Source organism: Cervus canadensis, chromosome 32, assembly GCF_019320065.1.
Source record: "Cervus canadensis isolate Bull #8, Minnesota chromosome 32, ASM1932006v1, whole genome shotgun sequence".
NCBI lineage: Eukaryota > Metazoa > Chordata > Mammalia > Artiodactyla > Cervidae > Cervus > Cervus canadensis.
This window is the reverse complement of record NC_057417.1, coordinates 39237055-39264295: the sequence shown is the minus strand read 5'-3', so window position 1 is coordinate 39264295 and position 27241 is coordinate 39237055. Positions and strand designations below refer to the sequence as shown.

At 58.1% G+C, this 27241-nt stretch overlaps 3 protein-coding genes across 5 annotated transcripts; 2 read left to right on the top strand and 1 right to left on the bottom strand.

Annotated features, from left to right (window-relative positions):
• Window positions 1-509: 509 nt before the first annotated feature.
• RHBDF1 (rhomboid 5 homolog 1) lies at window positions 510-21354 on the top strand. Of its 3 annotated transcripts, XM_043456739.1 has the most exons (18): window positions 2432-2587; window positions 14394-14532; window positions 14602-14732; window positions 15579-15792; window positions 16214-16423; window positions 16500-16622; window positions 16694-16851; window positions 17302-17559; window positions 17644-17755; window positions 17880-17954; window positions 18171-18332; window positions 19072-19172; window positions 19332-19395; window positions 19763-19857; window positions 20053-20128; window positions 20207-20307; window positions 20397-20550; window positions 20704-21354. In XM_043456739.1, exons 2-18 carry the CDS (start codon window positions 14416-14418, stop codon window positions 21121-21123), a joined length of 2571 nt encoding a protein of 856 aa, XP_043312674.1. In that variant the 5' UTR covers window positions 2432-2587; window positions 14394-14415; the 3' UTR covers window positions 21124-21354. The 3 variants fall into 3 exon arrangements, with proteins under 3 accessions (XP_043312673.1, XP_043312674.1, XP_043312672.1); XM_043456738.1 differs by lacking the exon at window positions 2432-2587 and adding an exon at window positions 510-529 and having other exon boundaries at window positions 14394-14732; XM_043456737.1 differs by having other exon boundaries at window positions 14394-14732.
• Window positions 21355-21866: 512 nt separating this feature from the next.
• On the bottom strand, window positions 21867-24034 carry SNRNP25 (small nuclear ribonucleoprotein U11/U12 subunit 25). Its single transcript, XM_043456740.1, has 5 exons — window positions 23807-24034; window positions 23280-23370; window positions 22959-23064; window positions 22524-22598; window positions 21867-22121 (listed from the first exon to the last, which is right to left on the bottom strand). The coding sequence occupies exons 1-5, from the start codon at window positions 23846-23848 to the stop codon at window positions 22064-22066; spliced, it is 372 nt and encodes a 123-aa protein (XP_043312675.1). The 5' UTR covers window positions 23849-24034; the 3' UTR covers window positions 21867-22063.
• A 156-nt stretch (window positions 24035-24190) lies between these two features.
• Window positions 24191-26981, top strand: POLR3K (RNA polymerase III subunit K). Its single transcript, XM_043456741.1, has 3 exons — window positions 24191-24362; window positions 25452-25539; window positions 26380-26981. The coding sequence occupies exons 1-3, from the start codon at window positions 24252-24254 to the stop codon at window positions 26505-26507; spliced, it is 327 nt and encodes a 108-aa protein (XP_043312676.1). The 5' UTR covers window positions 24191-24251; the 3' UTR covers window positions 26508-26981.
• Window positions 26982-27241: the final 260 nt, after the last annotated feature.

Here is a 27241-nt window from a genome sequence, read left to right as displayed (position 1 = left end):
CCTCCATGTCAGGCGTGCCTCCGTCAGAGCATGGGGCAGTGAGGCTGGGTGCACGTGTCCCTGTGGCTGGGGTCTGCGCCTCTGCTCACACTGTCCAGGCGTCAGGGTCCTGCTCAGGAGGCCCGGTGGGCTGAGAACCTGCGGACTCCTGGGGTCGCCTGCCAGGGTGGATGTGGCAGCCACTCCTGTGAGGGGCAAGGGTCTGCAGCAGAGGCTGCTTGGGGTCTCATGGGCATGGTGACAGGGAGGGTCCCATGGAGGCAGCCCAAAGGAAGCAGGAGGAGGCCACCCTCTCCGGGAAGGCAGCTTGCACCCACGGAGGACGCCCCGAGGTGGTGCTGGCTGGGGTAGGAGTGCTGCGGTGGGAAGGACTGGGGAGTGGGCCCAGGCCCGGCTGAGGGCCTGCTCTGGCCGTGCTTCTGGCCACTAGGAGCGAGAGTCTGGGTCACGGAGGGGTTCTGGATGCCCTGTAGCACCTGCTGAAGGAAGACCTGTCAGACTGGACGCCTGGCCTTGGCAAGTGCTGGAGGTGAGCCCAGGCACTGGACTCCAGAGAGGACACCACCAGCTCCGGCCCTGGCAGCCAGGCTGGACATCCAGGTGGACAGAGCAGGCTTACTCCTGGCAGGGTAGGGAATGCCAGGCATGGAGAGACTGTCCTGTCTCTGGCTGGGAGTCTTGCACGGACGGGGAGGTGGTGCAGCCAAGGCTCTTGGGTCACACCCCGCCCCCCGCCTTGAAGGACCCTCCTGTAGCCCCTCCGAAGCTTTCATTGTCTCCCTCAACCCAAGACTTGTGTTGATTTCCCCGAGTTCACAAATGACTCAGAGTGTGCAGACACCGTGCTGTCCAGTCCTGCAGTGTGGACAGGCAGGCAGAGGGTTCCGTCCCTCTCCCAGACTCCAGTGACCAGCATCTACTCGTCCACTTTTATTTTCTGTGTGGCCAAGGACCAGGGCACCTTCTGAAGCCGTGCCCTGGGCTTAGCTTCCTGACCTGACCGTGGCAGCTCCTCTGTTCAGGGAGGACCACTGCCTCCTGGTCCCAGGCCAGCAAAGGGCCCCTGAGGACACATGGGGCCTCTGAGGCTGGAGGGGCTGGGCCCTGTGTGCCTCAGGAATCTGCACCCAGTGGGAGGGTCTTCAGGACCCCTGGTCCCGGGTTTGCTTCCGAGCTAGCCTGTGCCCCTCTTCCATGCACGGCTCCTGGTTAGCCGGGCCCATTCTGGGGTCTGTCTCTGGTGGTTGTGTCAGGACAGAGGGACGCCGGCAGACTCCCTCCAGCAGCCTCAGCCGGCGGGCCACCTTACGTCCAGCTCAGGGTGGCAGAGATGGGCCCCCCGCTGGCGGGTGAGCTCTAAGACAGGCAGAGCACGCAGAGCGTGCTGCCGCCTCTGCTGTGGGGCCTGACTGGGGGCGCCTGCTGGGGGAGCCAGGCTCCAGCGGGCGGGGAGCTCGGGGCCGGGGCGGAGGTCGCTGCTTCCGTCCTGCCTTTGGTTTGAGTGCAGCTGAGTGTAAGTAGGCATCAGTGGTCTGTTCACCTGTGTAAGTGTGTGAGTGAGCATGGAAGTGTTTACAGTTGTGCATGCGTAGGTGTGGGTATGGGAGTCTATGTAAACAGGCGTGGGTGAAGGAATATGGGGGCAAACATGAGTGTGAGTGGGTATGCTGTAGAAACTAGCTTTCGAGAAACCAAGCGACACTCGGAGAGTTGGAGAACTTGGGTTTATTCCGCCGCGGGCCCAGAGGAGTTAGCACACAAGCTCTGAGCCGTGACTGTTGGGTGTGTAGTTCCTTTATCGGGTCCCAATTCCCGGTCTGCGTTCTGTAGTCTGTTGGATACTGATGGGGAGGGAGTGGGGGACTGCCTGCCATTTACACAGACAAGCATAGTTAAGGTTACAGGGGCTAGACAATTGCAAAAGAAGGGGCAAGGGTGAGTGAGATGTTTTAGTTTCTAGAATTGGACGTTTCCATTTTCCTCAAAACTAGCTGATCTAGATGATCTAGACTATGCAAGAGGCAAGCTGAGTTACAGAAGCAGAGCATGTGTGTGTAAGTGCATGAAAGTAGGGGTATGTGTGTGCGAGTGAGGCTCGGAGGGAGTTAGAGAGACTTTGGCAGCTGGGCCTTGGAGGAGGCTGGGGGTTTAGGTCCCTGTAGATATAGGGCTGTTTCCTGGACTCTCCACTCTGCAAACACAAGTCAAAGCATCTGCTAAGGTCAGGACTCACTCCGGTCCGGGAGCGGGTTAATGGACCATCGGATTCGGTCCAGCTGGGCCACCAGGTCCTCCCGCTCTGACCAAGGCGCTTTCGACCCCCAGCCAGAGGTGTCCCTGCCGCCCTCCCGGAGGAGGTGGTTCTGGCCGGGCGGGCCGCGCGCATTCCTGAGCCCTGAGTCACGCGGCCGCCCCCTTCAGCCGGGCCCGCCCCCGGCGCGCACGCCCCTCGCTCCATGGCATTCCCCGGCGGACGGGCGGGCCGGACGGGCGGGCGGGGACTCGGCGCGGGCGCCCTCGGGCCGGCGGCGGCTGCCCCTCCCCGCAGCCCTCAGGACCCCCGGGACCCCCGGCGCTGGCGGCAGCGGTGAGTGAGCGCGCCGGGCGGGGCTGCACGCGGGGCGCGGGCCGGGTGGGTCCCGAGACGGCGTCCGCCGCGCCGGGGCAGGTCCCCAGCCCTCCGCCGCTGGAGCCTCTCAGAGCGGCGGGAGGCTGGCCGCGTCCCGGCTTCGAGGAGTCTCCGCCCGAGACGGCCGGACTTTCCTTCCCGGAGTTTCCCGAGCCGCGCGAGGAGGAGGCGGCCCAGCCCCGGATTCCTAACTCGGCGGGCTGCAAAAATAGCCTGTGGCCGAATTAGCGCGTCCAGGCGGCGGCCTGACCCGGCCGGACAGCTCGGCTCCAGCCCCCGCCCGACAGCTGAGGGTCCGGGCAGCGGGAGGGCTCGGGGTCCGGGGTGTCCCCAGGCGCCTCTGGGCTGTACCCTCCCCCCGCCCTTTACGCTTTCCTGCCCGGCCTCCACCAGTGGGTGGTGTCTCAAGTCGAAACTCCAGCTCGGAGGGTGGGACTTCTGGGTTGGACTTCTGCGGATCGTCGCTGTCCCAGCCGTCCCTCGGGATGGGAATAACTTCCGCAATAGCAGTAGCTGTGAAGCTGGGGGTGTGGGGAGGGACTGACCCACCTTCAGCTTCACAATCCTGCCTCTCGACACTGGAGGCTGCCGGGCATCCTCCGTACGTGTGCGCAGTGGCCAAGAGGAGCAGGCCAGGGCTTGAGCCTGCGGCCACTGTTTGGTGCCTGGAAGCAGGCCTTTTCCTGGCTGGGGAGATGGCTGGACCCCAGGTGCTCAGGACCCTGGGTTGGGGGGCCTGGCTGCCCACCCTGCTGGGGGCCCACCTGTCCCTGACCAGAGTTCCTCCTCGCGGGGGCACAGTTTGGGGGTGTGTGTCTGTGTATCCGGGTGAGCGAGGTCTGGATCTGGAGGCCCTAGCCCTGTGCTGGGAAAGGTCCTCCAACCCCCACTGGGGACTTCCTGGCAGAGGAGATTCAAGGATGAAACTGGCTTTTCAGGTTTGGCCCAGCTAGATGCTGGGTTATCCCCACTCTGGTGGGGCCAGCCCCAGCCCCCTTAGCCCCCACCCAGAGGTTAGGATGACCCAGCAGGTGGCCTGGGCCCAGGGGCTCCCTGAGGCTGAGCCCCTGCCACCGGGTTATTTTGGGCAAGCTGGGTCCTTTTCCTTGAGAAAAGCAGGGGCTACTTAGTAGGGCTCGTAGTGGGGTGACCCTGGATGAAAGGTGCCGGGGCCCCAGGCTCCCTCCCAGAGCGCTCACCGAGGGCCCAGACTTGGAGCACTGCAGTGAGAGCACTCCCTGTCCAGCATTCGCGGGACAGCCGGCAAACCGTTGCCCTTGGCAGTGCATAGTCCAGGGGACCCCATGGTTCAGAGGGATCACCCAGGTCGTGCCTGCCTTCCAGGGCCCCCCTGAGGGTCTCTGGACTCAAGCTGTTGCTCAGGGTACCTCTTGTAGCTCGTCTCCCCAGCTATGAGGGGCTCCCCCTGCCTGCCCACCCCTCCCCAGCTCCGGTTCCTGTGACAGGATCTACTTTCAGCCCAAGGATCAGATTCCTTAGCGGCTGCCTGTTTTCTGGGTTGGGTGTGTGAGGGTGGCTCCCTTCTCCCTGAGTTGAGATGCTCCGGGTGGCATGGGAGTCTCAGAGGGGCTGTTGGCCCTCCCCAGCCTGAGGATCCCAGATGGTCTGCCCTCCCTGGGGGGCCATGGCCCCCTCCCCAGCTCCTGGGCAGACATGGTCCAAGGCTTTGAACTGCCTGGAGGCTGGGTGACCGCAGGTGGTGACCGGCCTCTCTGAGCCTCAGTTTCCTGATCTGTAAGCTGGACGCAGAGGACCCCTGCAGGGGTTGTGACAGGTCAGGCGGGGCTAGCCAGAGTCAGGTTTGAGGCAGGTGTGCCAGGTTTCTGCTGGCTGAAGCCTTTTCTGTTCCAGTAGTACAGTTCAGGGGGTGGCGTCCCCTCTGGTGGCCTCGAGGGTGCTGTCCCCCAGCCGCAGCGTCCTGGGCAGAGCCGCTGAGCCCGAGGCTGTGTGGGCACTGGGAGCATGTTGTGGGGCTGGTCAGGAGCACTTCTGGGGCTTCTGACTGGTGACAGGCTGCTCGTCTGTCCTCTGTCCAGGCCTGTTGATGGAGTATGGGTCTTTCCACTCCACAGCTTGAGGCAGGCTTGCAACCTGACTCCTGAGGTCCAGTTAGATCCCAGATTGTCACACCCAGAACCTGTTATAGCGAAGTTCCTGCCCTACCTGGAGCTGGCCGTGTGGCACGGACGCGTCCCCTGACCTTTCTGAGCCTGGTGCTTCCTGATCCCAGGGTGTGTCCGCCCTGTTAGGCCCAGCTGGGTCATAGGCTTTAATTGGTGGCCAGTGACCCCTGGGCCATCTGTGTCTGCCGAGCCTTCGGGCAGCGCCTGGTCATAAGGCCGTGCCCCCTTTCTTACATCACCCTCGCAGGGCAGTCCTTTCAGGGCTTTCTAAAGCAGGGAGTCTCCTGTGGTTCTGGCTGGCACCCTACAGGTTCATCTGGAGTGACAGCTGGTATGGGTGCCTGGGGTGCAGGGATCCGTTTTCCTCCTAGAGATGGCACAGGGCACCGAGCAAGCCAAGGGCTAGGTCTCAGGTCTGCCCCGCTCCCTTCTGAGCCTCATATCTTCCACAGAAAAGTGGAGGGTCACTGGCTGGGGGTGAGGAGCGTGAGGGCCTGCCCAGGGTCATTCCCAACAAGATGCCGTAAACAGATGAGGTCAAGAGGCTCAGGGGAGCTGGCTCATTTCCGCTTTGCCAGAGTAGCACGTGGTGGAGGACCAGAGTCAAAACTCCCAAGGGAGACCTGGGGCTGGGCGTCAGACTCTGGGTCAAACGGGAGACTGAGGGTCAAAGATCAGGGCTCACAGTGGGAGGTCAGAGGAGCTGGCCTCTCCTGGGACCACACTCAGGTGAGCTGGGGTCACGTTGGGGCGGGTGTCCTGGGGTCACGTCGGGGCAGGTGTCCTGGGCTGGGGCCATTTGCTGCAGCTGACCTTGGTGGCTGGTGGTCCCTGGGGCAGGGTCAGCCCCAAGCTTGTGGTTCTGGTCCCGAGGCCAGGCCACCCACTTGGCCTCCAGATGCCCCTGGTCAGTGTTGTCCTCCAGGCGTGCAGGGCAGGCCTCAGTGCAGAAGCAAAGGCTCCAGCTTTAATCCAGCTGTGGCCTGTCCAGGCCTGGGTGGGCAAGAACCTCTCCCCCATCTCCTCCTGCTTCTTGGCTACACCTTCCCAAACCAAGCCCCTCTGAAGGGTGTCGCCCGGGTTGTCCCACGCCACACGCTCTGATACGCTCTGCTCTTGGGCTGTCCTCAGGGAGCTCCCCACAGCCGGCAGGCATCACTAGCCTCCTCCTTTCTTTCTTTTTTAGTTGAAGAACAGATAACTTAAGGGCTTCCCTGGTGGCCCAGAGGGTAAAGCATCTGCCCACAATGCGGGAGACCCGGGTTTGATCCCTGGGTTGGGAAGATCCCCTGGAGGAGGAAATGGCAACCCACTCCAGTACTCCTGCCTGGAAAATCCCATGGACGGAGGAGCCTGGTGGGCTACAGTCCATGGGGTAGCAGAGTCGGACACGACTTCACTTTCACTTTCATAGATGACTTAGAGTATTATATTCTTTTTAGGTCCAGCCCGTGTTTTTTTTAAAAAATACTTATAGTTGTTTGTTTATTTTTGCCTGTGTTGCCGCATGGGCTCTTCACTAGTCGCGGCCGGCAGGGGCACTCTCCCGTCGACGTGCACGGGCTTCTCACCGCGGTGCCTGCTCTTCTTGCGGAGCATGGGCTCTTCAGAAGCTGCGGCACGTGGACTTAATTGCTCCACGGCATGTGTGGTCTTCCCGGGTCAGGGATCGAACCCTTGTCTCCTGCACCGGCAGGCAGAGCCGTTTCTGAATCAGCTGCTGCTTCTTGAGCACCTGTGTGTCCCAGGCTCCACTGTGGTATCTGGATTTGAGAGGGGAAGGTTCTGGCTCGCTCAGGGTTACAGGTGGCAGAGGGAGCTGGGTCAGGACCCTGTCTCAGGCCAGGCTCCCACTCTGTCTCCTACTTCCCGGGCCCTCCCGGGCCCCTGCCCAGGACCTCCGGGGGTCATTGCCAGAACAGCTGCAGCTGCTCCTTGGGGGCCTGCCCCCTCCCGCTAGCCCTCTGCCTTGCTGGTTCCTGCTTACAGTGGCCCTTGTGGTGGCCCCCAGCCCCCCAAGCATCGCCTCGTGCTCCTGAGCTGCTGTTGATGCGCCGTCCCTCCCCGCGCTTCCTTTGGCCTGTCTGGGAGTCCCTGGTGGGTCTGGGCCCGAGGGGGCGGCCGTGAGTGTCGCTGGTGTGAGTCAGATGCCGTGACCGTGGCAGGCAGGCCCTCCCTGGGCTGAGGTCTCTCCCTGTGCTGGGGGCAGCAGAGGGGGGTGCTGTTGGGAGACCCCCCAGGGGCCGTCTAGGAACAAGAGCCCCCTGTGTGCCCGGGGAGACCCAGACACTGAGCCACTGTCTCCTCTGGGCGGGTGCTGTGCCCCCTTCCAGCCCAGACTCTTTGTCCGGCCTGGGCCTGTCCCTCCCCCACACCCTTGGGGCCCACTCTGGAGCCACTCCCAACCCTGCCTGTGAACCCCACCCGCTTGAGGTCCAGAGTTTGGCATGGGTTGACGGGGGCGGGGGGGATGGGTCACACAGGGCGGGTCAGGCCGGGAACCCACAGCTCCGGGGGCAAGGAGCCGTGTGGCATCCGGAGCGCCGTCCAGCCTCGGCCCCAGACGTGGCGGGTGCTGGGGGTGGGGTTGGGCACCTGGAGGTCTGTGTGTCCAGGAGGGAGCTGGAGCCTTCCTCATGAGAGGCTCCTGTGTCCGCTGGCCCTGGCTGGTGGGGGCAGGGGGTGCCTGGCTCCTCTCTGTGCCCCCCGCCCCCTCCCACCTCCTCCCAGGCCCCAGTGAAGGGGCATCTTCAGGAATTTCCCTTCACCCCACCTCATGGGGCTTGGCCCCTGTTAGCCCACACTCTGAGATGCCCGGTGGCCACTGAGCTGTGGCTCTGGAGCAGGCCTGCCCTGGGCACTGTGGGTCTGGTGTGGCAGGACGGAAAGCACATGTGTGGCTGTGCTCCCAACCAAGCCAGGGGGATCCAGGCCCTGGCAGGGTGACCCCGTGGGCAGAATGTGTGTCCTGGGGGAGCCGGCTGTGAGGAGGGGCCTTGGAGGGTCACAGGTGTGGGTGGTGGTGCGCGCCCGTCAGCGGGCAGGGGCTTCTGACTCTCCTGAGTGGAGGACCATCTTGTGGCACCTAGACGTTCTGGGTGTGTGTGTGTGGAAGCTTCTGCAGGGGTCAGTCCCCAGCACCCCGCCTGCGGGTTCCTCTCTGGACCTCGCAGTAGCCTCACTAGGAGTGTATGAGGCTATGTGAGGCGTGGGGTAGGGTGGCGGGGCCAGGCTGATGGTACCAGGGCTTCCACCTGAAATGCTGAGGGGTCCCGTCCTGTCTGGCCCCTCCCCACAAGACCCCAGGGGCGCAGCACCATCTGAGCGGTCCGATTGCATGGGTCTCCAGCTGGCAGCCCCGGCCCAGTCACAACTCAGGAGGTGACCCAGGGTGTCGTCCCAGCCCTGCAGCTTCTGAGCTCCTTCTGTCTTCCCAACGTGCCTAGTACTGTCTGAGATTCCATCACTGGTGCTCAAGATCAGTGTCCTGCCCACAGGGCAGCTCACAGTCTCCCGGATCTGTGGAGGGGGGCTGGTGGATGACGAGGACACCGTCTCCCAGGATGCTGACTTGTGGCCTGCTTGGCCTCAGCCGTGCAACTCTGGGCTGGGTGGTGGTGTGAGTTGGACGTTGAGAGTTGGTCTCCTGGTTCAGACCCCAGAGGAACCCAGTTCTCAGTCAAGATGCCTTCATGTCAGACCTGCCTTCAGGTCCGTAGCGAGCTGGTGGAGGCTCCGAGCAGGGTCCCTCCCCTGGTCTGTGCAGAGCCAGTAGCAGCTGCATCTCTAGTTATGTGACCTTGGGCAAGGCCAGCGTCCCTTCCTAGGCCTCAGTTTCGCTATGCGTAAAGTCTCTCTGTGTCTCTCCAGGCAGTTGAGGGGGTGGCTCAGAGGTAGAGGCTGTGTCTCGTGACCTCGGTGCATGAGCCGCAGGCCCTGCAGGTCAGAATCTGTCAGGGTCTGGGGTGCTTTGAGAGGCTGAGAAAGTGAGAGTCTCCACAACGCCCCTGCTCCCCGTGGCCTCGTTGCTCGAGGACCCTCTCTGCTTGTTGTTGCTGAGTTGCTAAGTCATGACTCTTTGTGACTGCAGCACGCCAGGCCTCCCTGTCCTTCACTGTCTCCTGGAGTTTGCTCAAATTCGTGTCTATTGAGTCAATGATGCCATCCAGCTGTCTCATCCTCTGTCACCCCCTTCTCCTCTTTCCTTCAGTCTTTCCCAGCATCAGGGTCTTTTCCAGTGAGTAGGCTCTTCCCGTCAGGTGGCCAAAGTATTGGAGCTTCAGCTTCAGCATCTGTCCTTCCAATGAATATTCAGGACTGATTTCCTTTGGGATGGACCAGTTGCCTCTCCTTGTAGTTCAAGGGACTCTCAAGAGACTTCTCCAACACCACAATTCAAAAGCATCAATTCTTTAGTGCTCAAGCTTCTTTATGGTCCAACTCTCACGTCCATACATGACCACTGGAAAAACCACTGCTTTGACTAGATGGACCTTTGTTGGCAAAGTGATGTCTCTGATTTTTAATATGCTATCTAGGTTGGTCATAGCTTTCCTTCCAAGGAGCAAGCATCTTTTAATTTCGCAGCTGCAGTCACTGTCCACAGTGATTTTGGAGCCCAAGTAAATAAAGTCTGTCACTATTTCCACTTTTCCCCCTTCTGTTTGCCATGAAGTGATGGGACTGGATGCCATGATCTTACTTTTTTGAATGTTGAATTTTAAGTCAGCTTTTTCACTCTCATCTTTCACCTTCATCAAGAAGCTCTTTAGTTCTTCTTGGCTTTCTGCCATAAGGGTGGTGTCATCTGCATATCTGAGGTTATTGCTATTTCTCCTGGCAATCTTGATTCCAGCTTGTGATTCATCCAGCCCAGCATTTTGCATGATATACTCTGCGTATAAGTTAAATTAGCAGGGTGACAGTATGCAACCTTGACGTTCTTCTTTCCCAGTTTTGAATCAGACTGTTGTTCCATGCCCAGTTCTGTTGCCACTTGACCTGCATACAGATTTCTCAGGAGGCAGGTAAGGTGGTCTGGTATTCCCTTCTCTTAAGAATTTTCCAGTTTGTTGTGATCCACACAAAGGCTTTAGCGTAGTCAGTGAAACAGAAGTAGATGTTTTTCTGGGGTTCCCTTGCTTTCTCTATGATCCAATGGGTGTTGGCAATTTGATTTCTGGTTCCTCTGCCTTTTTAAAATCCATCTTGTACATCTGGAAGTTCCCATACTGTTGAAGCCTAGCTTGAAGGATTTTGAGTATTACCTTGCTATCATGCAAAATGAGCCAATTGTATGGTAATTTGAACCTTCTTTGGCATTGCTCTTCTTTGGGATTGGAATGAAAACTGACCTTTTCTGGTCCTGTGGCCACTGCTCAGTTTTCCAAATTTGCTGGCATACTGTGTGGTACACGTTCATAGCATCATCTTTGAGGATTTTAAATAGCTCAGCTGGAATTCCATCACCTCCACTAGCTTTGTTGGTACTGGTGCTCCCTTAAGCCCGCTTGACTTCACATTCCAAGATGTCTGGCTGTAGGTGAGTGACCACACCATCATGATTATCTGGGTCACCAAGACCTTTTTTGTACACCTCTTCTGTGTATTCTTGCCACCACTTCTTAATCTTTTCTTCTGTTAGGTCCTTATCATTTCTCTCCTTTATTGTGCCCATGCTTGCATGAAATGTCCTCTTGATATCTCCAGTTTTATTGGAGTGATCTCTAGTCTTTCCCATTCTACTGTTATCCTCTATTTTTTTGCATTGCTTTCTTATCTCTCCTTGCTGTTCTTTGGAGGTCTGCATTCTGGTGGGTATATCTTTCCCTGTCTTGCTTGTCTTTCACTTCTTTTCTTTGCTTAGCTATTTTTTCTATATACTTTCCTCAGACAACCACTTTGCCTTCATGCATTACTTTTTCTTTCGGATGGTTTTGATTACAACCTTCTGTACAATGTTACGAACCTCTGTCCATAGTTCTTCAGGCAATCTATCAGATATAATCCCTTGAATCTGTTTGTCACTTCCACTGTTTAATCATAAGGGATTTGATTTATGCAATATTTGAATGGCCTAGTGGTTTTCCCTGCTTTCTTTAATTTCAGCCTGAATTTTGCAATAAGGAGCTCATGGTCTGAGCTACAGTCAGTTCCAGGTCTTGTTTTTGCTGACTGTATAGAGCTTCTCTGTCTTTGGCTGCAAAGAACATAGTCTGATTTCTATGTTTCCCACCTGGTGATGTCCATGTGTAGAGTGTTTCTAGGCCCTGTGGTTCTTTTCTGGGGCCAGGGAAGCAGACCTGCTCGAAAAGTGCTGTTTTGTGAAGAGGGAAGTAAGTGCCAAGGAGCCCTGCTTATGTGGCTGCTGCCTCATGGTTCCATGGCTGGGCTGGGGTGGACCGCATCAACCCCTTAGCTCTGGGTCCTGGGCCCTGCCCCTGTGCCCAGGGGAATGGAGCTTAGGCTCAGTTCAGTTCAGTCTCTCAGTCATGTCCGACTCTTTGCGACCCCTTGAACTGCAGCATGCCAGGCTTCCCTGTCCTCCACCAACTCCTGGAGCTTGTTCAAACTCATGTCCATTGAATCGGTGATGCCATCCAACCATCTCATCCTCTGTCATCCCCTTCTCCTCCTGCCTTCAATCTTTCCCAGCATCAGGGTCTTTTCTGAGTCAGTTCTTCACATCAGGTGGCCAAAGTTTCAGCTTCAGCATCAGTCTTTCCAATGAATATTCAGGACTGATTTTCTTTAGGATGGATTGATTGGATCTCCTTGCAGTCCAAGGGGCTCTCAAGAGTCTTCTCCAACACCACAGTTCAAAAGCATCAATTCTTCGGCATTCAGCTTTCTTTATGGTCCAATTCTCACATCCATACATGATTACTGGAAAAACCATAGCTTTGACTAGATGGATCTTTGTCAGCAAAGTAGTGTCTGCTTTTTAATATGCTGTCTAGGTTTGTCATAGCTTTTCTTCCAAGGAGCAAGCATCTTTTAATTTCATGGCTGCAGTCACCATCTGTAGTGATTTTGGAGCCCCAAAAAAGAAAGTCTGTCACTGTTTCCATTGTTTCCCCCATCTATTTGCCATGAAGTGATGGGACCAGATGCCATGATGTTTGTTTTTTGAATGTTGAGTTTTAAGCCAACTTTTTCACCATCTTCTTTCACTTTCATCAAGAGGCTCTTTAGTTCCTCTTGGCTTTCTGCCATAAGGATGGTGTCATCTGCATATCTGAGGTTATTAATATTTCTCTCAGCAATTTTGATTCCAGCTTGTGATTCATCCAGCTTGGCATTTTGCATGATGCACTCTGCATATAAGTTAAATAACCAGGGTGACAATATACAGCCTTGACGTACTCCTTTCCCAATTTGGAACCAGTCTGTTGTTCCACGTCCAGTTCTAACTGTTGCTTCTTGACCTGCATACAGATTTCTCAGGAGGCAGGTAAGGTAGTCTGGTATTTCCATCACTTGAAGAATTTTCCACAGTTTGTGGTGATCCACACAGTCAAAGGCTTTGGCATAGTCAATAAAGCAGAAGTAGATGTTTTTCTGTAACTCTCTTGCTTTTTCAGTGATCCAGAGGATGTTGGCAATTTGCTCTCTGGTTCCTCTGCCTTTTCTAACACCAGCTTGAACATCTGGAAGTTCTTGGTTCATGTACTGTTGAAGCCTATCTTGGAGAATTTTGAGCATTACTTTGCTAGCATGTGAAATGAGTGCAGTTGTGAGGTAGTTAGCTCAGTTGGTAAAGAATCTGCAATGCAGTAGACCCTGGTTTGATTCCTAGGTCAGGGAGATCCCCTGGAGAAGGGATAGGCTACCCACTCCAATATTCTTGGGCTTACCTTGTGGCTAGCTGGTAAACAATCTGCCTGCAATGCGGGAGACCTGGGTTTGATCCCTGGGTTGGGAGGATCTCCTGGAGAAGGGAAAGGCTACCCACCCCAGTATTCTGGCCTAGAGAATTCCATGGACTGTATAGTTCATGGGGTCACAAAGAGTTGGACACGACTGAGGGACTTTCACTTGGAACATTCTTTGGCACTGCCTTTCCTTGGGATTGGAATGAAAGCTGACCTTTTCCGGTCCTTGGCCACTGCTGAGTTTTCCAAATTTGTTGGCATATTGAGCACAGCACTTTAACGGCATCATTTTTTAGGGTTTGAAATAACTCAGCTGGAGTTCCATCACCTCCACTAGTTTTGCTCTTCGTAGGGGCTTAGGGTGGCGCTGAGCAAAGTGCAAGTAAGTCCAAGTGTTAGTCGCTCAGTCGTGTCTGATCCTTTGCAACTCCATGGACTGTAGCCTGCCAGGTTCCTCTATCGATAGAAAAATTCTCCAGGCAAGAAGACTGAAGTGGGTAGCCATTTCCTTCTCCAGGGGATCGTCCCCACCCAGGGTTCGAACCCTGGCCTCCTGCCTTGTGCAGATTCTGTATGGTGGGCGACCCGCAGGGAGCTGCTTTGCGGACGTTTCTTGGTGTGTGGCGCCCCCTGGTGGTGATAGCGGCGCTTCCACTAGGTGGTTTTCAGGAGGTCGGGGGGCTTCCCAGCTGGTGCTAGTGGTAAAGAACCCCCTGCCAGTGAAGGAGATTTAAGAGGCTCGGGTTCAGTACCCGGGTTGGGAAGATTCCCAAGAGCACAGCAACCCACATTGTGCCTGGAGAATCCCATGGAAAGAGGAACCTGGCACCTTACAGTCCACAGGGTCACAAAGAGTCAGACACCAAAGCGGCTTGGCACGCACGCAAGCACCTGGCTGTCGGAACCCTCGGCCTCTGGGAATCCAGGTGGCCCTCCTCAGAGAGAGGGAGGGCCCCTGCACCCTGTCTGGACACAGTGGGCCTTCCGTCTCTGGAGAAGCTGTCACGGTGGCTAGGATACTGAAGGCCACCCTGGGATTCGCCCTGTGTACAGACCAGGCCGGCTCCTCAGCCCCTGCGCCTCCTCGTGCTTCTGCCCCGGCCATCCCCTGTGTGGGCAGCAGCCTGCCTGCGGCTGTGCTCTCCGGATCACGCTGAGAGTCTTTACTCTGATGTAAGGCTTCCTCTGACGTCAGAGTAAAAGGCTCTGCTTCACAGCCTTCCCGGGCAGGCAGCTGTCACGTGCTGTTCATCCCCGTCACACTTTGCAACCTTTAACTCAGTGTACTATCCATGTGGGCTTCCTGTCTGTCTCACTCCTGCTCCAGCACAAAGTAGGAACTTTGTTTTGGATTTGTTTCTCCACCAATGAGTCCTGAGCACCTGTGAGTGGCTCATAGTGGGTCCTGAACTGTTTGTCACATGAATGTGTATCGTCTGGGGACCCAGTGTGTGCCTGGCCGTGTCTTGAGATGTCAGAGACAGGCAGTGAGCCCGTGGGTGCTGATCTGTGCTGGGGCCATCTCTTCTGTTTATCACTGACCCTCCCTCCTCCCGGGCCTGGGCCTGCGGAACCGCAGAGACCTGTCCCTGTTGTGTTTTGGCCGTGCCGCATGGCTTTGGGATCCCCGTTCCCTGACCTGAGATTGAACCCAGGCCCATGGCGGTATTAAAGTGCTGTGTCCTAACCCCTGGGCCAGCGGCATTTCCTCTCACACTGTTACTGAGTAACACACCATGCCCCCAGGCCCGCCTAGTCTGCCTGAACCATGGGCGAGGCCCGCAGGGACAGCAGCAGCAGCCTGCAGCACAAGAAGCCGCCGTGGCTGAAACTGGACATCCCGGCCGTGGTGCCCCCGGCAGCAGAGGAGCCCAGCTTCCTGCAGGTAGGCCCTGGGCAGCGGGGGCTGCAGGTCCAGCCCGTCCAGCGCCCTCACCAGGACCCCGTTGCCCAGCCCTTGAGACGCCAGGCATTCCTGCGGAGCGTGAGCATGCCGGCCGAGCCCGCCCGCGTCCCTTCGCCCCACCAGGAGCCCCGGCGGCCGGCGCTGCAGCGCCAGATGTCCATCACGCAGACCATCCGCAGGTACTGGGCTGTCCTGGCTGCTCGGGGCAGGCGGGGCCCTGGGGCAGAGGCAGCACACAGGGTCCCTTCAGGCCCGGGGCTGGGAGCGGGGCGGGGGCCTTCTCGATCCTGCCCCTGCATCCCCGATCCCCTGCTCTGGGGCCGGCTGCCGTCGCCTGCTCCTTTCTCTGCCCCCAGCACCTGCTCTCTCCTCTCTGTCTCCCCACCCAACGCTCTGGCCCTGGACAGCCGCCGGGTGTGCTCTCTGTGCGTCCACACTCTGCCCCCGTCGGGCCCCGTGCTGCCCGCAGGGCCCTCCCGCAGCGCCCGTCTCTCTCGGTCCCTGCTCAGGTACCGTGGGCAGGGCAGGCGTGTGTTGGCATCCTCGAGTGTGAGCATGGCTTGTGGGCTCCTGGAGCTGGCAGCGTTGCTGGTGTCCCCAGGGCTCCTGACAGCAGGTGCAGCAGCGTTTCTGCTTGCATGGCCGAGGGCTGTGGGCAGCCTGCCCCGGGCTGCGGCACCCGCTTCCTGGGTCCTACCGTGTGCCGGCCCAGCTGCTGCTCGTGGCCATGCTCCGTCTGGCTGAACTCTGACCTCTGTCCAGCCTCAAGGATGGCGTGAGGGCGTGTGTGAAACACCCGTTTCACCCAGGCCTGCCGTCTCTGGTGCTGGTGGCAGTTTGGAGTTGGCTGACTGTGTGGGGGTGGCCAGGGCTGGAACCCTCTTCTCCCCTTGATCAGCCACAGCCCACCTGGGCCCCTGGAGGGTCTGGAGGCCTGCGGCAGGCATGCCCAGGGGGAGTGCCTCTGAGGCCCAGGCCGGGGGCGGGGACAGCCGGGCGCCCTCACTGACCCCCTCTCCCGGCAGGGGCACGGCTGACTGGTTTGGAGTGAGCAAGGACAGTGACAGCACCCAGAAGTGGCAGCGCAAGAGCATCCGCCACTGCAGCCAGCGCTACGGGAAGCTGAAGCCCCAGGTCATCCGGGAGCTAGACCTGCCCAGCCAGGACAATGTGTCGCTAACCAGCACCGAGACGCCGCCTCCTCTGTACGTGGGGCCGTGCCAGCTGGGCATGCAGAAGGTATGCCCTCCCATGGGTCCCTCACGCAGCTCCTCTGGGCGGGGCCGGGGACACAGTCAGCCAGAACAAAGGCGGTCCCTGGGAGCTCCTGGATTCAGATGGTGGTCGGCTGCTCCTGTAAAGGCTCCTAAGATGCTCTCTGGGATGAGGGGCTCCTGAGGGAGGACAGGGACCTGGGACTGAACCTTGGCCCGTGTCTGGATGGGGAGCAACGCGGGATGGACAGCACTGGAACACAAACACAGGCGGAGAGGGGGCCCTGGGCGCACTGGGCTCGGGCCAAACCCACTCAGCTGTCCAGGAGCCCGCTGGGTGGGGACGTTGAGCAGCAGCTGTGTTCTCCGCAGTGGGGTCTAGGGTGGGGAAGGAGACCCCTTGGCCAGACCCAGCCCCAACTCCGGCATCTCCTCCCCTCCTCCAGATCATAGACCCCCTGGCCCGGGGCCGGGCCTTCCGCTTGGCGGATGATGCCGCCGACGGCCCGAGCGCCCCGCACACGCCCGTCACGCCGGGTGCCGCCTCCCTCTGCTCCTTCTCCAGCTCCCGCTCCGGTTTCAACCGGCTCCCGCGGCGGCGCAAGCGCGAGTCGGTGGCTAAGATGAGCTTCCGGGCAGCTGCTGCGCTGGTGAAGGTGGGTGCAGGGGCCCAGGTGGGGTTTGGGGGCGGGTTGGTTGCATGGAGCCGCGCGCTTACTCCCTCGCTGGCAGGGTCGCTCGGTTAGGGATGGCACGTTACGCCGTGCCCAGCGCCGAAGCTTCACTCCTGCCAGCTTCCTGGAAGAGGACACAGCTGACTTCCCTGATGAGCTGGACACGTCCTTCTTTGCCCGGGTAAGAGCCTGGCGCCATCACCCTGACCCCTCTGCCTAAGCTTCCCACGCTGACCGTGCGTCTTTGCTCAGGAAGGTGTCCTCCACGAGGAGCTGTCCACTTACCCAGACGAGGTGTTCGAGTCCCCATCGGAGGCAGCTCTTAAAGAGTGGGAGAGAGCCCCAGAGCAGGTGGACCTCACGGGCGGTGCCCTGGACCGCAGTGAGCTGGAGCGCAGCCATCTGATGCTGTGAGTGCCTCCTGGCGAGCTCCGTGGGGGAAACGCCTCCCGGCTGTCAGGAGCAGTTGCTCAAAGGCATGAGGCCCAAGGGGGTCCCCGGAGGGGGTCATCTCGTGGACTGGGAACACAGCTTGGCAACTAGGTTTGGGGGCCCCAGGGCTGGGCACCGTTCAAATTGGGCTGCTCATCCCTGGAAGAGGATGGCCGTCCCAGAGCCCACAGCCTGGAGAGGATCCAGCGGGCGAGGAGGTGGCGTCAGTACTCGCAGATGTAGGTCTGACCCCACCTGCCTGCCATCCCAGGAGTGGCTCAGGCCGCTCTGCTTCTGCTCGGCGGGGCTGACTTCAGCCTGTCGCACATGGGAGCAGGACAGACTCGAGGGTCGTCCTGGCCTCGCCGGGGATGGACTGCAGCGTGCGGGCGCTCTGGGGCTGGCGGTGACAGTGCCCTCCTCCCCAGGCCCCTGGAACGTGGCTGGCGCAAGCAGAAGGAGGGCGGTGCAGCGGCCCCGCAGCCCAAGGTGCGGCTGCGGCAGGAGGTGGTGAGCACAGCGGGGCAGCGGCGGGGCCAGCGCATCGCGATGCCGGTGCGCAAGTTGTTTGCCAGGGAGAAGCGGCCGTATGGGCTGGGCATGGTGGGCCGGCTAACCAACCGTACTTACCGCAAGCGAATCGACAGCTATGTCAAACGCCAGATCGAGGACATGGACGACCACAGGTAGGCCACGAGGGGAGCACGGCTCCAGGTGGGCGCGGGCGCCCCAGGTTGGGGGTGGCGCCTCTGCTGACGCTTTGCCCGCAGGCCCTTCTTCACCTACTGGCTCACGTTCGTGCACTCGCTCGTCACCATTCTGGCCGTGTGCATCTATGGCGTGGCGCCCGTGGGCTTCTCGCAGCACGAGACCGTAGACTCGGTGAGCCCCGGTGCCCGCCGGGTGCCCTCCCGGTCCCGCCCTGCAAGGTCTGGACTCCCTCTCAACCACTCTGACGGGAGGGGGCGCGACCGAGCTCTGTCTTATCTTTCTTTCCACCTCCCAGGTGCTGCGCAACCGTGGGGTCTATGAGAATGTCAAGTACGTGCAACAGGAGAACTTCTGGATCGGGCCCAGCTCGGTGAGGGCGGGGCAGGGCGGGGCAGGGCCGGGTCCAGTGAGATGAGGGCGGGGCGGGGCGGGGCCCGGTGAGGTGAGGGCGGGGCGAGGGCGGGGCAGGGCGGGGCCCGGTGAGGGAAGGGCGGGGCGGGGTCGGTGAGATGAGGGCGGGGCGGGGCGGGGCGGGGCCCTGGGATCTCTGAGGCCCAGCCGCAGCTGTGCGTTGTCCTCCCCGCAGGAGGCCCTCATTCACCTGGGTGCCAAGTTCTCGCCGTGCATGCGCCAGGACCCTCAGGTGCATAGTTTCATCCATGCTGCGCGTGAGCGCGAGAAGCACTCGGCCTGCTGCGTTCGTAACGACCGGTCGGGCTGTGTGCAGACCTCGGAGGAGGAGTGCTCGGTGAGTACCCGCCCGCAACTCAGTTCGCACCCTTGTCTGCACCTTGTTTGTTTCCTTGGGACTTCAGGCAGAGCTGGTTGAGTTGTCTTAAAAGCCTGGTTCTCAGCACACGATGCCGGCCGTCTGTGCAAGGCCCCTCGCCTCAGTCTTTCCTTCTTATCCCATCCCTCCTCCATCTCCCGCTGCTCCCCCTGCAGACTGTGTGTCTTTAATTTTATTGTTATTTTTTTAAATGGCTGACCGGCAGGGCTTGGGGGATCTTAGTTTCTGGACGAGGGATCCAACCCAGGCCCTGGCAGTGAAAGTACCAAGTCCTAACCACTGCACCACCAGGGAATTCTGCATGTTTTTAATTTGGGTGTGGCCTTCCCAAAAACTTCCATCTTGTTTTTGGGCACCTGTCATAACTTTATGTAAGTGGTATTGCCTTACTTTTCTCACTAAATTTTAAACAGTTTCATCCAAGTTTTTATCATCTTATGTGGAGCTCCCAGTGTGTACCAGTTGCCTATATTTGGGCACCGGTGGTTTCTGTTTTCAAGCTAATAGGAGCTATGCTGTTGAACTTACAACAATCTCCCAACATGCAAGCAGTTTCCCGAGTGCAAATTCATGGTGGGGCTGCGGGGCATGTGGGTGTGTAGAGCCAGAGGGAGGAGCTCAGGGTCTCTGATCCCGGCCTCCGGGAGACAGTGGGATGGTGGGCTCTGACCAGGGCTGAGCCTGTGTCCTCCCACAGTCCACGCTGGCAGTGTGGGTGAAGTGGCCCCTGCATCCCAGTGCCCCAGACCTTGCTGGCCAAAAGAGGCGTTACGGCTCTGTCTGCCACCAGGATCCCAGGTCAGCCCTGCTGCGACCCCCAACTCCGTTAGTCCCTGTCTCCCTTGGGAGTGGGGTGGGGGTGGGGAGGAATAATCGCTCTCCTATCGCCCAGTAGGGCGGGAGGGTGCTAAGCCAAGGGCACAGAGCGAGGTCTGACCACATCCTGGGTTCGTGCAGGGTGTGTGATGAGCCTTCTTCTGAGGACCCCCACGAGTGGCCAGATGACATCACCAAGTGGCCGGTGAGCTGGTGTGGAGGGGCTGTTCGGAAGTCGCCTCACTGTGTCGGGGAGGAATCCACACCTCATCCATCAGTGATGCCAGAGGTCTCCCCCGAGGGACCACCACGTTTTCAGATGCTCTGCCTTGGCCTTCAGCCACCCAGTCCATCCACTACAGCCTCCCTCTCTAAGTAGAACCAGGTGGAGCCTTAAGAGTCAAATGACATGATGCCAATTTGACTGAGGCCCAGGGTTTGTGACCTGCTTGAGGCCAACAGGGGCCTGTCTCCTACCCTAGGAGCCTGTCCATCTCTGTTCCAACCAAGCGTGGTGTGGGGCCCAAGGTTAGGGGTGACCTTGACCCAACTCATCCCCATTTGTGACCCAGATCTGCACCAAAAACAGTGCTGGGAACCACACCAACCACCTGCACATGGACTGTGTCATCACGGGCCGGCCCTGCTGCATCGGCACCAAGGGCAGGTAGGGGTGCCCTGGTCCTGGGCACAGAGCGTCGCCCTGGGGCTGAGGCCTGCTCCTGTATCCAGTCCGAAACGACCCAGGATCCCGGGGGGCTTGGGGTGAGGAAGGGGCCAGACCTATTCAGGCCAACAAGGTGGGCGAGTGGGGCCGAAACCTGAGCCTGGGAGTCCTCCCAGCTCTGGCCTGACCTTCCAGGTGTGAGATCACCTCCCGGGAGTACTGTGACTTCATGAGGGGTTACTTCCACGAGGAGGCCACACTCTGCTCCCAGGTAGGCCTCTGGGGAGGGCCCCTCCCCACGCTGCGGCCGTGGCGGGCGGCGGCGGGCGTTCACCGTCCCTCTGCACAGGTGCACTGCATGGACGACGTGTGTGGGCTCCTGCCCTTCCTCAACCCCGAGGTGCCCGACCAGTTCTACCGCCTGTGGCTGTCCCTCTTCCTGCACGCTGGGCAAGTGACACCACGTGGGCTGGGGGGGGAGGGGTCCCCGGGACCCCAGGACTGGCTGGTCAGCGCTCCTTGCTGCCCCCTCCCCACAGGGTCCTGCACTGCCTGGTGTCGGTCTGCTTCCAGATGACCGTCCTGCGGGACCTGGAGAAGCTGGCGGGCTGGCACCGCATTGCCATCATCTACCTGCTCAGCGGCGTCACTGGTAACCTGGCTAGCGCCATCTTCCTGCCGTACCGGGCTGAGGTAAGGCTGCCCGCCCCACGTGCCACCCGGCAGACCCGCATCCCTGCCGTGCCCCGTCCCGCCTGGGGCTCCCGTCCCGATCCACTCTGGGCCAAGGGAGGGGGGCGGGCGGCCAGCTCCTGCCCACTGGCTCAGGGTCACCTGCACCCCCAGGTGGGCCCTGCCGGCTCGCAGTTTGGCATCCTGGCCTGCCTCTTCGTGGAGCTCTTCCAGAGCTGGCAGATTCTGGCACGGCCCTGGCGCGCCTTCTTCAAGCTGCTGGCTGTGGTGCTCTTCCTCTTCACCTTCGGCCTGCTGCCCTGGATCGACAACTTCGCCCACATCTCGGGCTTCATCAGTGGCCTCTTCCTCTCCTTTGCCTTCCTGCCCTACATCAGCTTTGGCAGGTTCGACCTGTACCGCAAGCGCTGCCAGATCATCGTCTTTCAGCTGGTCTTCCTGGGCCTGCTGGCCGGCCTGGTGGTCCTCTTCTACTTCTACCCCATCCGCTGCGAGTGGTGTGAGTTCCTCACCTGCATCCCCTTCACCGACAAGTTCTGTGAGAAGTACGAGCTGGATGCCCAGCTCCACTGAGCCGGCGGGCACGGGGCTGTGTGCCCACGGCCGGAGCCAGGACTGCGGCTCAGGACTCTGCCCAGGAGCCCTGCTTCCCACACACTTTGCTGTGTTCACTGCTGTTGAACCCCTTGTGCTTCCGGGCATTTATCACACTAGTTCCCGAGATTACCTTCTAACTAGCCTTCTGACGACCACCTCATGTGGCCAATAAACAGACCGGGAGCGTTTTAGCTGCCACTAACTCAACCAAACCTGCCACCTCCTTTCTGGTTTCCGGCTGGGTGCTGTGGAAGGATGTCCTTCGGGCCCCAGGCCTCCCACCCACAAGTTCCCAGAACAGGGCATTCACGTCAGGTACACCTCCCAGGGAAGTCCTCGGCCAGGAGCACACACCCTGTCCCCCTTCTTTAGAGGGACTGGTAGGTGACAAACGGACAAGGGCCCAGGAATATCACACTCCCCACGCACACCTGGAAGCGGCCCACGGCAGCCAGGCCACGTCCCTTTCCAGGAGCCAGGCACCCACGGGCTGAAGCTGGAGGCCCTGACCAGGCCAGGCTCATACGCCCTTGTTTCCCACAAGTAGAAACAGGGCTGGCACTCTGCTTTTACTCCCTCCTCGCTGCAGAGATGACAGGACAGGTGTGTATGGCTTGGGGAGTGGGGTGGCCAAGGGCTCAGGTACAGCATCCTGACGGTGTGACCGCCGGCAGGGTCCCCGCCTGTGCCCCCCCAATGGAGACATGACTTTCCAAACCTCAAAGCAAACAGGGTTTATTCTGTACACAGGGCCAGGCCCATAGCCCTGGGATCAGGGTTCACTTGAGAGTCCAGCGAGTCCAGCTGGGGTCAGGCTCTCTCCCACCCATCTGGGACAGGGCACAGTGGCCCAAGGCTTCCTTCTGCCAGGGAAGAGCTCAGCCGCCCACACACAGAGCTGTCCAAGTCTGGAGATTCATTTCTGTCTCAGCTTTTTGATGAAAGACACCTCATCCCGATTCCGGATACCATAACTGAAAGAGAAGGACAGGCACAGAGTCCAGCCTACAGAAGGGCCATCTGTGACTCCTCCTCCGAGGCTTGTGCAAAATGAGAGAGGAAAGGTGGGAAGAGCGTAGTGTTGGGGAGGTGAAGAGGGGGCAGGGCCATGCTCCCCCACCACGCACACTCATAACCCTCTCTCCTAGCTCTGCAGCCTGAACTGCCACAGCTCCTCTGCCTCCTGTCCTCCGGGCAGGGAGGCCTCAGTCCAGTCAGGGACTCTCCTGGTCTCACACACTCCCCAGGAATGGATTTAAGTCCCCTCCTTTCTTAAGAGCCTCTGGAGGAAACCCCGGCCCTATGGCAGAGCCTGGGGACCAAGAGGGCCACAGATCACATAGCTCCCTGTAGTTCAAGACGGAGCCTGAACTTACTCTCGGAGTTTCTTCCGGTCTTCTGTGAGCTTCTCTCCCGCGGAGGTCAAGTGGTATGTCCTCCACACGTAGGACCTACAGATGGGAATTCAGTAAACCACAAGCAGGGTGATTCAGGAGGCTGAGAGCACTCAGGCGAGGAGCCGGCAGCAGCTCCTCTAACCAGGGAAGCCACGTCCAGACACACTGGGCACGCCCTAAGGTGTCCTCATGTGCAGCTACCCAGCTGCCCGTGTGGTAATGCAGAGGAGGAGCAGTTGGGGCAGGGCCCGGAGGCACAGGAGCACCTGCCCTTTTTAAAGGCTCGGGACAGGGCGCTCGATGCTCTAGGTTGCATCCTGAGCAAAGCCCAGGAGATGAAAAGGCTCGTTCGTGTCTAGCACGTCCTCCCCATCTCCCAGGAAGGGCTGAGGGAGGAGCCGAGGCTCCACTCACCAGCTGATGTGCTGAATGCCTCCCTCCCGCTCCTGCCTGAGCTGCACGTATCTCTGGATGGCCTTCTTCAGGTCCAGGACTGTGGCGTTCTGGACCACAACCACAGCTGCACAAGCGGGAGAAGACCCCCAGCGTCAGGTGGCAAGAGGAGAGCCCAGAAGCTCTGTTGAGTCCTGTTACTTCCCAAGGCTCAAGTCTGGGCAGGTGTGGGTGTGCCCAACAGCCCCAGGCACAGCCTGGAGTTTGCACCCACCAGCCCTGCTAACATCCTCTCCTGTGAAGGTTCAGACTGCTCGGGCCTGAGGGGAGGGCAGCACTTACGCATAACTTCTCCATCCATCTTGCACACTCGGACTGTCATTGCTTGGCCGTATTCTAATGCTATTTGGGAATTAACCTCTTCTAAAGTAACCTGGAAAAGACCAAGGATGGAGGTGGGAGCTCTCTCCACCACCCTAAAAAACAAAGGCAGACAAGATGACAGCGTTTATAAAGTTAGGCAGAACCTTCCTGAAGTCTGAGGAGAAAGGAAAACTGGGAAACATTGATCTTTTATTTTTTACTTGAAAATTACATTATTTTTGTTTACCCCAGGCTTCTGCACACCAACTTTAGGTTTTTTTTAAAACACTGCTGACACGTCAAGTGTCCTAACTAGTCGGTTTCTCGGTGCCCCTTTAAATTCCGCGCCCGAGGCCAGAGCCTCGCTCGCCTCCAGGCCCGGCAGGAGCCTAGACGCTCCGCTACGCTCGGAAACGCCTTCCCGAGGCCGAGGCCGCAAACCCCAGGCCCCAGGGTCCGTCCGCGCCCCGACCCCCGCCCGGGGGAACTACGCGGCCCTCGCGCACCTGGATCGGAAGGTCGCAGAGCAGCGGGTCCTGCACAACCATGGCCAGGCCCTCCTGGAACACGTCCACCGCTTCGGAGTGCGGCAGCGCCTCCTCCTCATCCTCCTCGTCGTCCTGCGGCTCCGGCCGCGCAGCGACCCGCGGCTCCTCCAGGGCGCCGGGTTTCCAACCGGCTCCGCCCGCACAGCCGATCCGCCCGGCAGAGGCGGGCGCGCACGCGCCGGGACGGCCACCATAGCCCCGCCTTCGAGGCGTCGGTGGGCGGGGCCACTCGAGGACCAGTGAGAGATGAGCTGAGAGCCGGCCCGCCACTGCCCTCCCTGGGGGCGGGGAGGCGGCGTGATTATTGGTGGGCTGGCAGGGCGGGGCGGGAACCAATGGGCGCTCGGAACGCCGGCTAGGCGCTGCCGCGGGCTCTGCCGGGAGCGCCGGGCCGGTGGCGGCCATGCTGCTCTTCTGCCCGGGCTGCGGGAACGGGCTGATCGTCGAGGAGGGGCAGCGCTGCCACCGCTTCGCCTGCAACACCTGCCCCTACGTGCACAACGTCACGCGCAAGGTGGGCGCTCGCAGCGCGGAGGCCGACGCTGTCGCCAGGCGCCCGCGCGACCCGGGCCTTCCCCGCCTCCTTCCCCGCCTGGATCGGCGTCCTGCGGGCCCTGCCGGCCGCCCCGAGGCGCTCCGCCCGCCACGCGCTGCTCCCGGGGCCTGTGCAGCGCTTTTGCGCCCGGGTCGCTCTTCCCCTCGGTACCCATGTCACTCGTCGCTGGTGTTTTTACCCGAAGGATTATTTAAAATTGCAGCCTCTTTCTCCACCTCGCTCTTCTCCTAATCTTATGTTTTTTTAAATAGGACTCATTTGCCTTCCATGGCGGTTTATAATTTACTTGTGCGCCTTGTTTGTTAACACTAGGGTATAGACTGTAGGAGGGCAGGCGTTTTTCAGTTTTTGTTCACTCTTATGTTCTAGTCTGAACATCTGGAATATATTGGATATTCATTACGGAATGATACGTACTGTGTTATAGCTCTTTACTTTCCACCGATAATGCGTCTTTCCTTTTTAGAACACCTTTAATAATTTTTAGAAGTAGAGCACGCTGGTGTTACCTCATTCTTAATGTTTATATACTGCTCCACCATGTAGCTGTGCTGTGGGAGTTTAGAGTCTCAAATTGTGAAGGGTAACATTTCAAGGACGGCTGTTAAAACTTGGAAAATAGTTAGAAAAACCTCTGTCTGGGAAGAGTGGCTGGGCCACCCCGCCAACTGCTCCACTTTGGCCTTAGTCGTCTTTGGTTCCCTTATTTCAGTGACCAAGTATTGTAGAGGTGGGAGAACAAGAGGGTCACACCAGAGCCATTTTTCCCGTCCTGGTCTGTTGCTTCATCCAGTCCTCACAGAGTCTTTTCTATGGGGACATCCCAATTGTGGATCCTCCTGATTCACAGGGAGATTCCTGCTCTGTGACAGCAGGACCTGGGCTTTTGTTTAGTGTTGGTCCACTCGTGTTGAACGCAGGAAAGAGAGTCTGGGGTGATATTTGAAGGCATGATTTGGTGACTTGGCTTTGTACTGTTCACTTAGAGTACAAAGTCTGTACTGTAAGTACAGAGAGTCTGAAGACCTGCTGTTTGTTGTTTGTTAGGTAACAAATCGGAAGTATCCAAAGCTGAAAGAAGTGGATGATGTGCTTGGTGGAGCAGCTGCCTGGGAGAATGTTGACTCTACTGCAGGTGAGAGGGAAAACCTTTTCTATTTCAGAGCTGTGGGTAAGGATGAGGCCGCTGGCTGTGCCACTGCATAGCAGAGTCTGTGATGTATCAACTGGGCTTCCGAGACTAGAAATTATTTTCTTCTCTAATGTATTTGTTATGCAAACAGTATTGGCACAAGCTTTGGAGTAATTCAGACCTGAGTTAGAGTCTCAGGGTGACCTCATATTGATGCTGATTGGAGTAATTAAAAACTCAGTCTAAGGATTTTGTTCTAATGTAGTTTTTTTTTTAAAGTCAAAGATAGAGTATTAAACTGCCCTAAATATTCTGTAAAGTAAGTATTTGAGTCTTGATTCATTTCTGATAACAACAGATGTGACTAAGGAAGGAAACAGAGCCCTAGACACGACCAGTCCAGAGAGGAGGAGGAGCTTAGTGTGATTAGGACTGTCTTTTTACCCCAGAGAGGACCACCCAGATCTGCTCTGTTAAAAATCTCGCGTGAGCAGAATTTGTCACTGGGAGGTGAATTATTCACCAAAATGGTGTCTGAGTGTTTGAAAGTTTCCATCAAGAGCAAGGTTCTTGAATTGAAACCTCAGTGAAAGTAAAATTAAAAAAGAAAAAAGTACAATCATGATTACAGGTCTCCTTCCCTCAGTTGTGAGAGCACAGTGGGAATGACAACCCCTTGCAGGAGCACCTTGCAGGGCACCCCAGGCAAGGGATACCAGTCGAGCTGGGGAGTGTCTGCTGCTGTGTTTCACGAAACGTCCACTTCTAACAAGCACGTTGATCACTAGCATCGTTTGTTTTTTTTAGTAAGTGTGGGTCACTGTTTGTTTTTCTTGTTGCCAGAGCCGTGTCCCAAGTGTGAACACCCTCGAGCCTACTTCATGCAGCTTCAGACCCGCTCTGCAGACGAGCCCATGACCACCTTCTACAAGTGCTGCAATGCTCAGTGTGGACACCGCTGGCGGGACTGAGGCCAGGATGGCCCAGCTGCGTCAGCGTCTGCGTGCTTTACTGCCCAGGGTGTATTCCCAGCTGCGAGTGTGAACCGTGTGTCCTGAGGGTCTTGGCTGGTGTGGTGGAAAGCTGACCCTTTAAGGGTGGCTGCCCAGGGGGTCAGGAAGTATAGCCCGCCTCCCAGTCAGCAGATTAACTCCTTGGTGTACAGGATGTCCAAATTCTGCCCATGCTGTGTGTGGACAGGAGTATCCATAACTGAGTGTCTCCTGTTTAAGGTCCTGTTCTTCCTCTTTTATGTTTGTTGGGCAATTGATATTCTCCTACCATCAGCCAACACTCTTTAATATTTACATTGTTTGTACAACTAATGAAGTAAATCTTATTAGTTTAGTACATTAGATGCCCCTCAGTATTTAACTGTTAATTGCAAACTTATTTAATCAAAATTTATCCTGAATATTTAATTAAAGTTAACAGTCTTGTTATCATCTTCTCAGTGTTTTAAATGCCTTAAGAAGTAGACATCAAACCTTAAACCCAAAACCGACTGCTATATTTAGGGCCAAACTGGTTGTAGAATTGCTATGGATTTCTATTTATTACTTGTATTTTTGTTTCTTAGAATTGCAGTACATTTATTAGATTGTATGTTTTTTAATACTTTCTATGTCCATCTTTCTACTCTAAAGAGAAAAAGGACACTCTAGGCTCACAGGGGCAGGATTTTGGTTATTGAAAGATTTGTTTC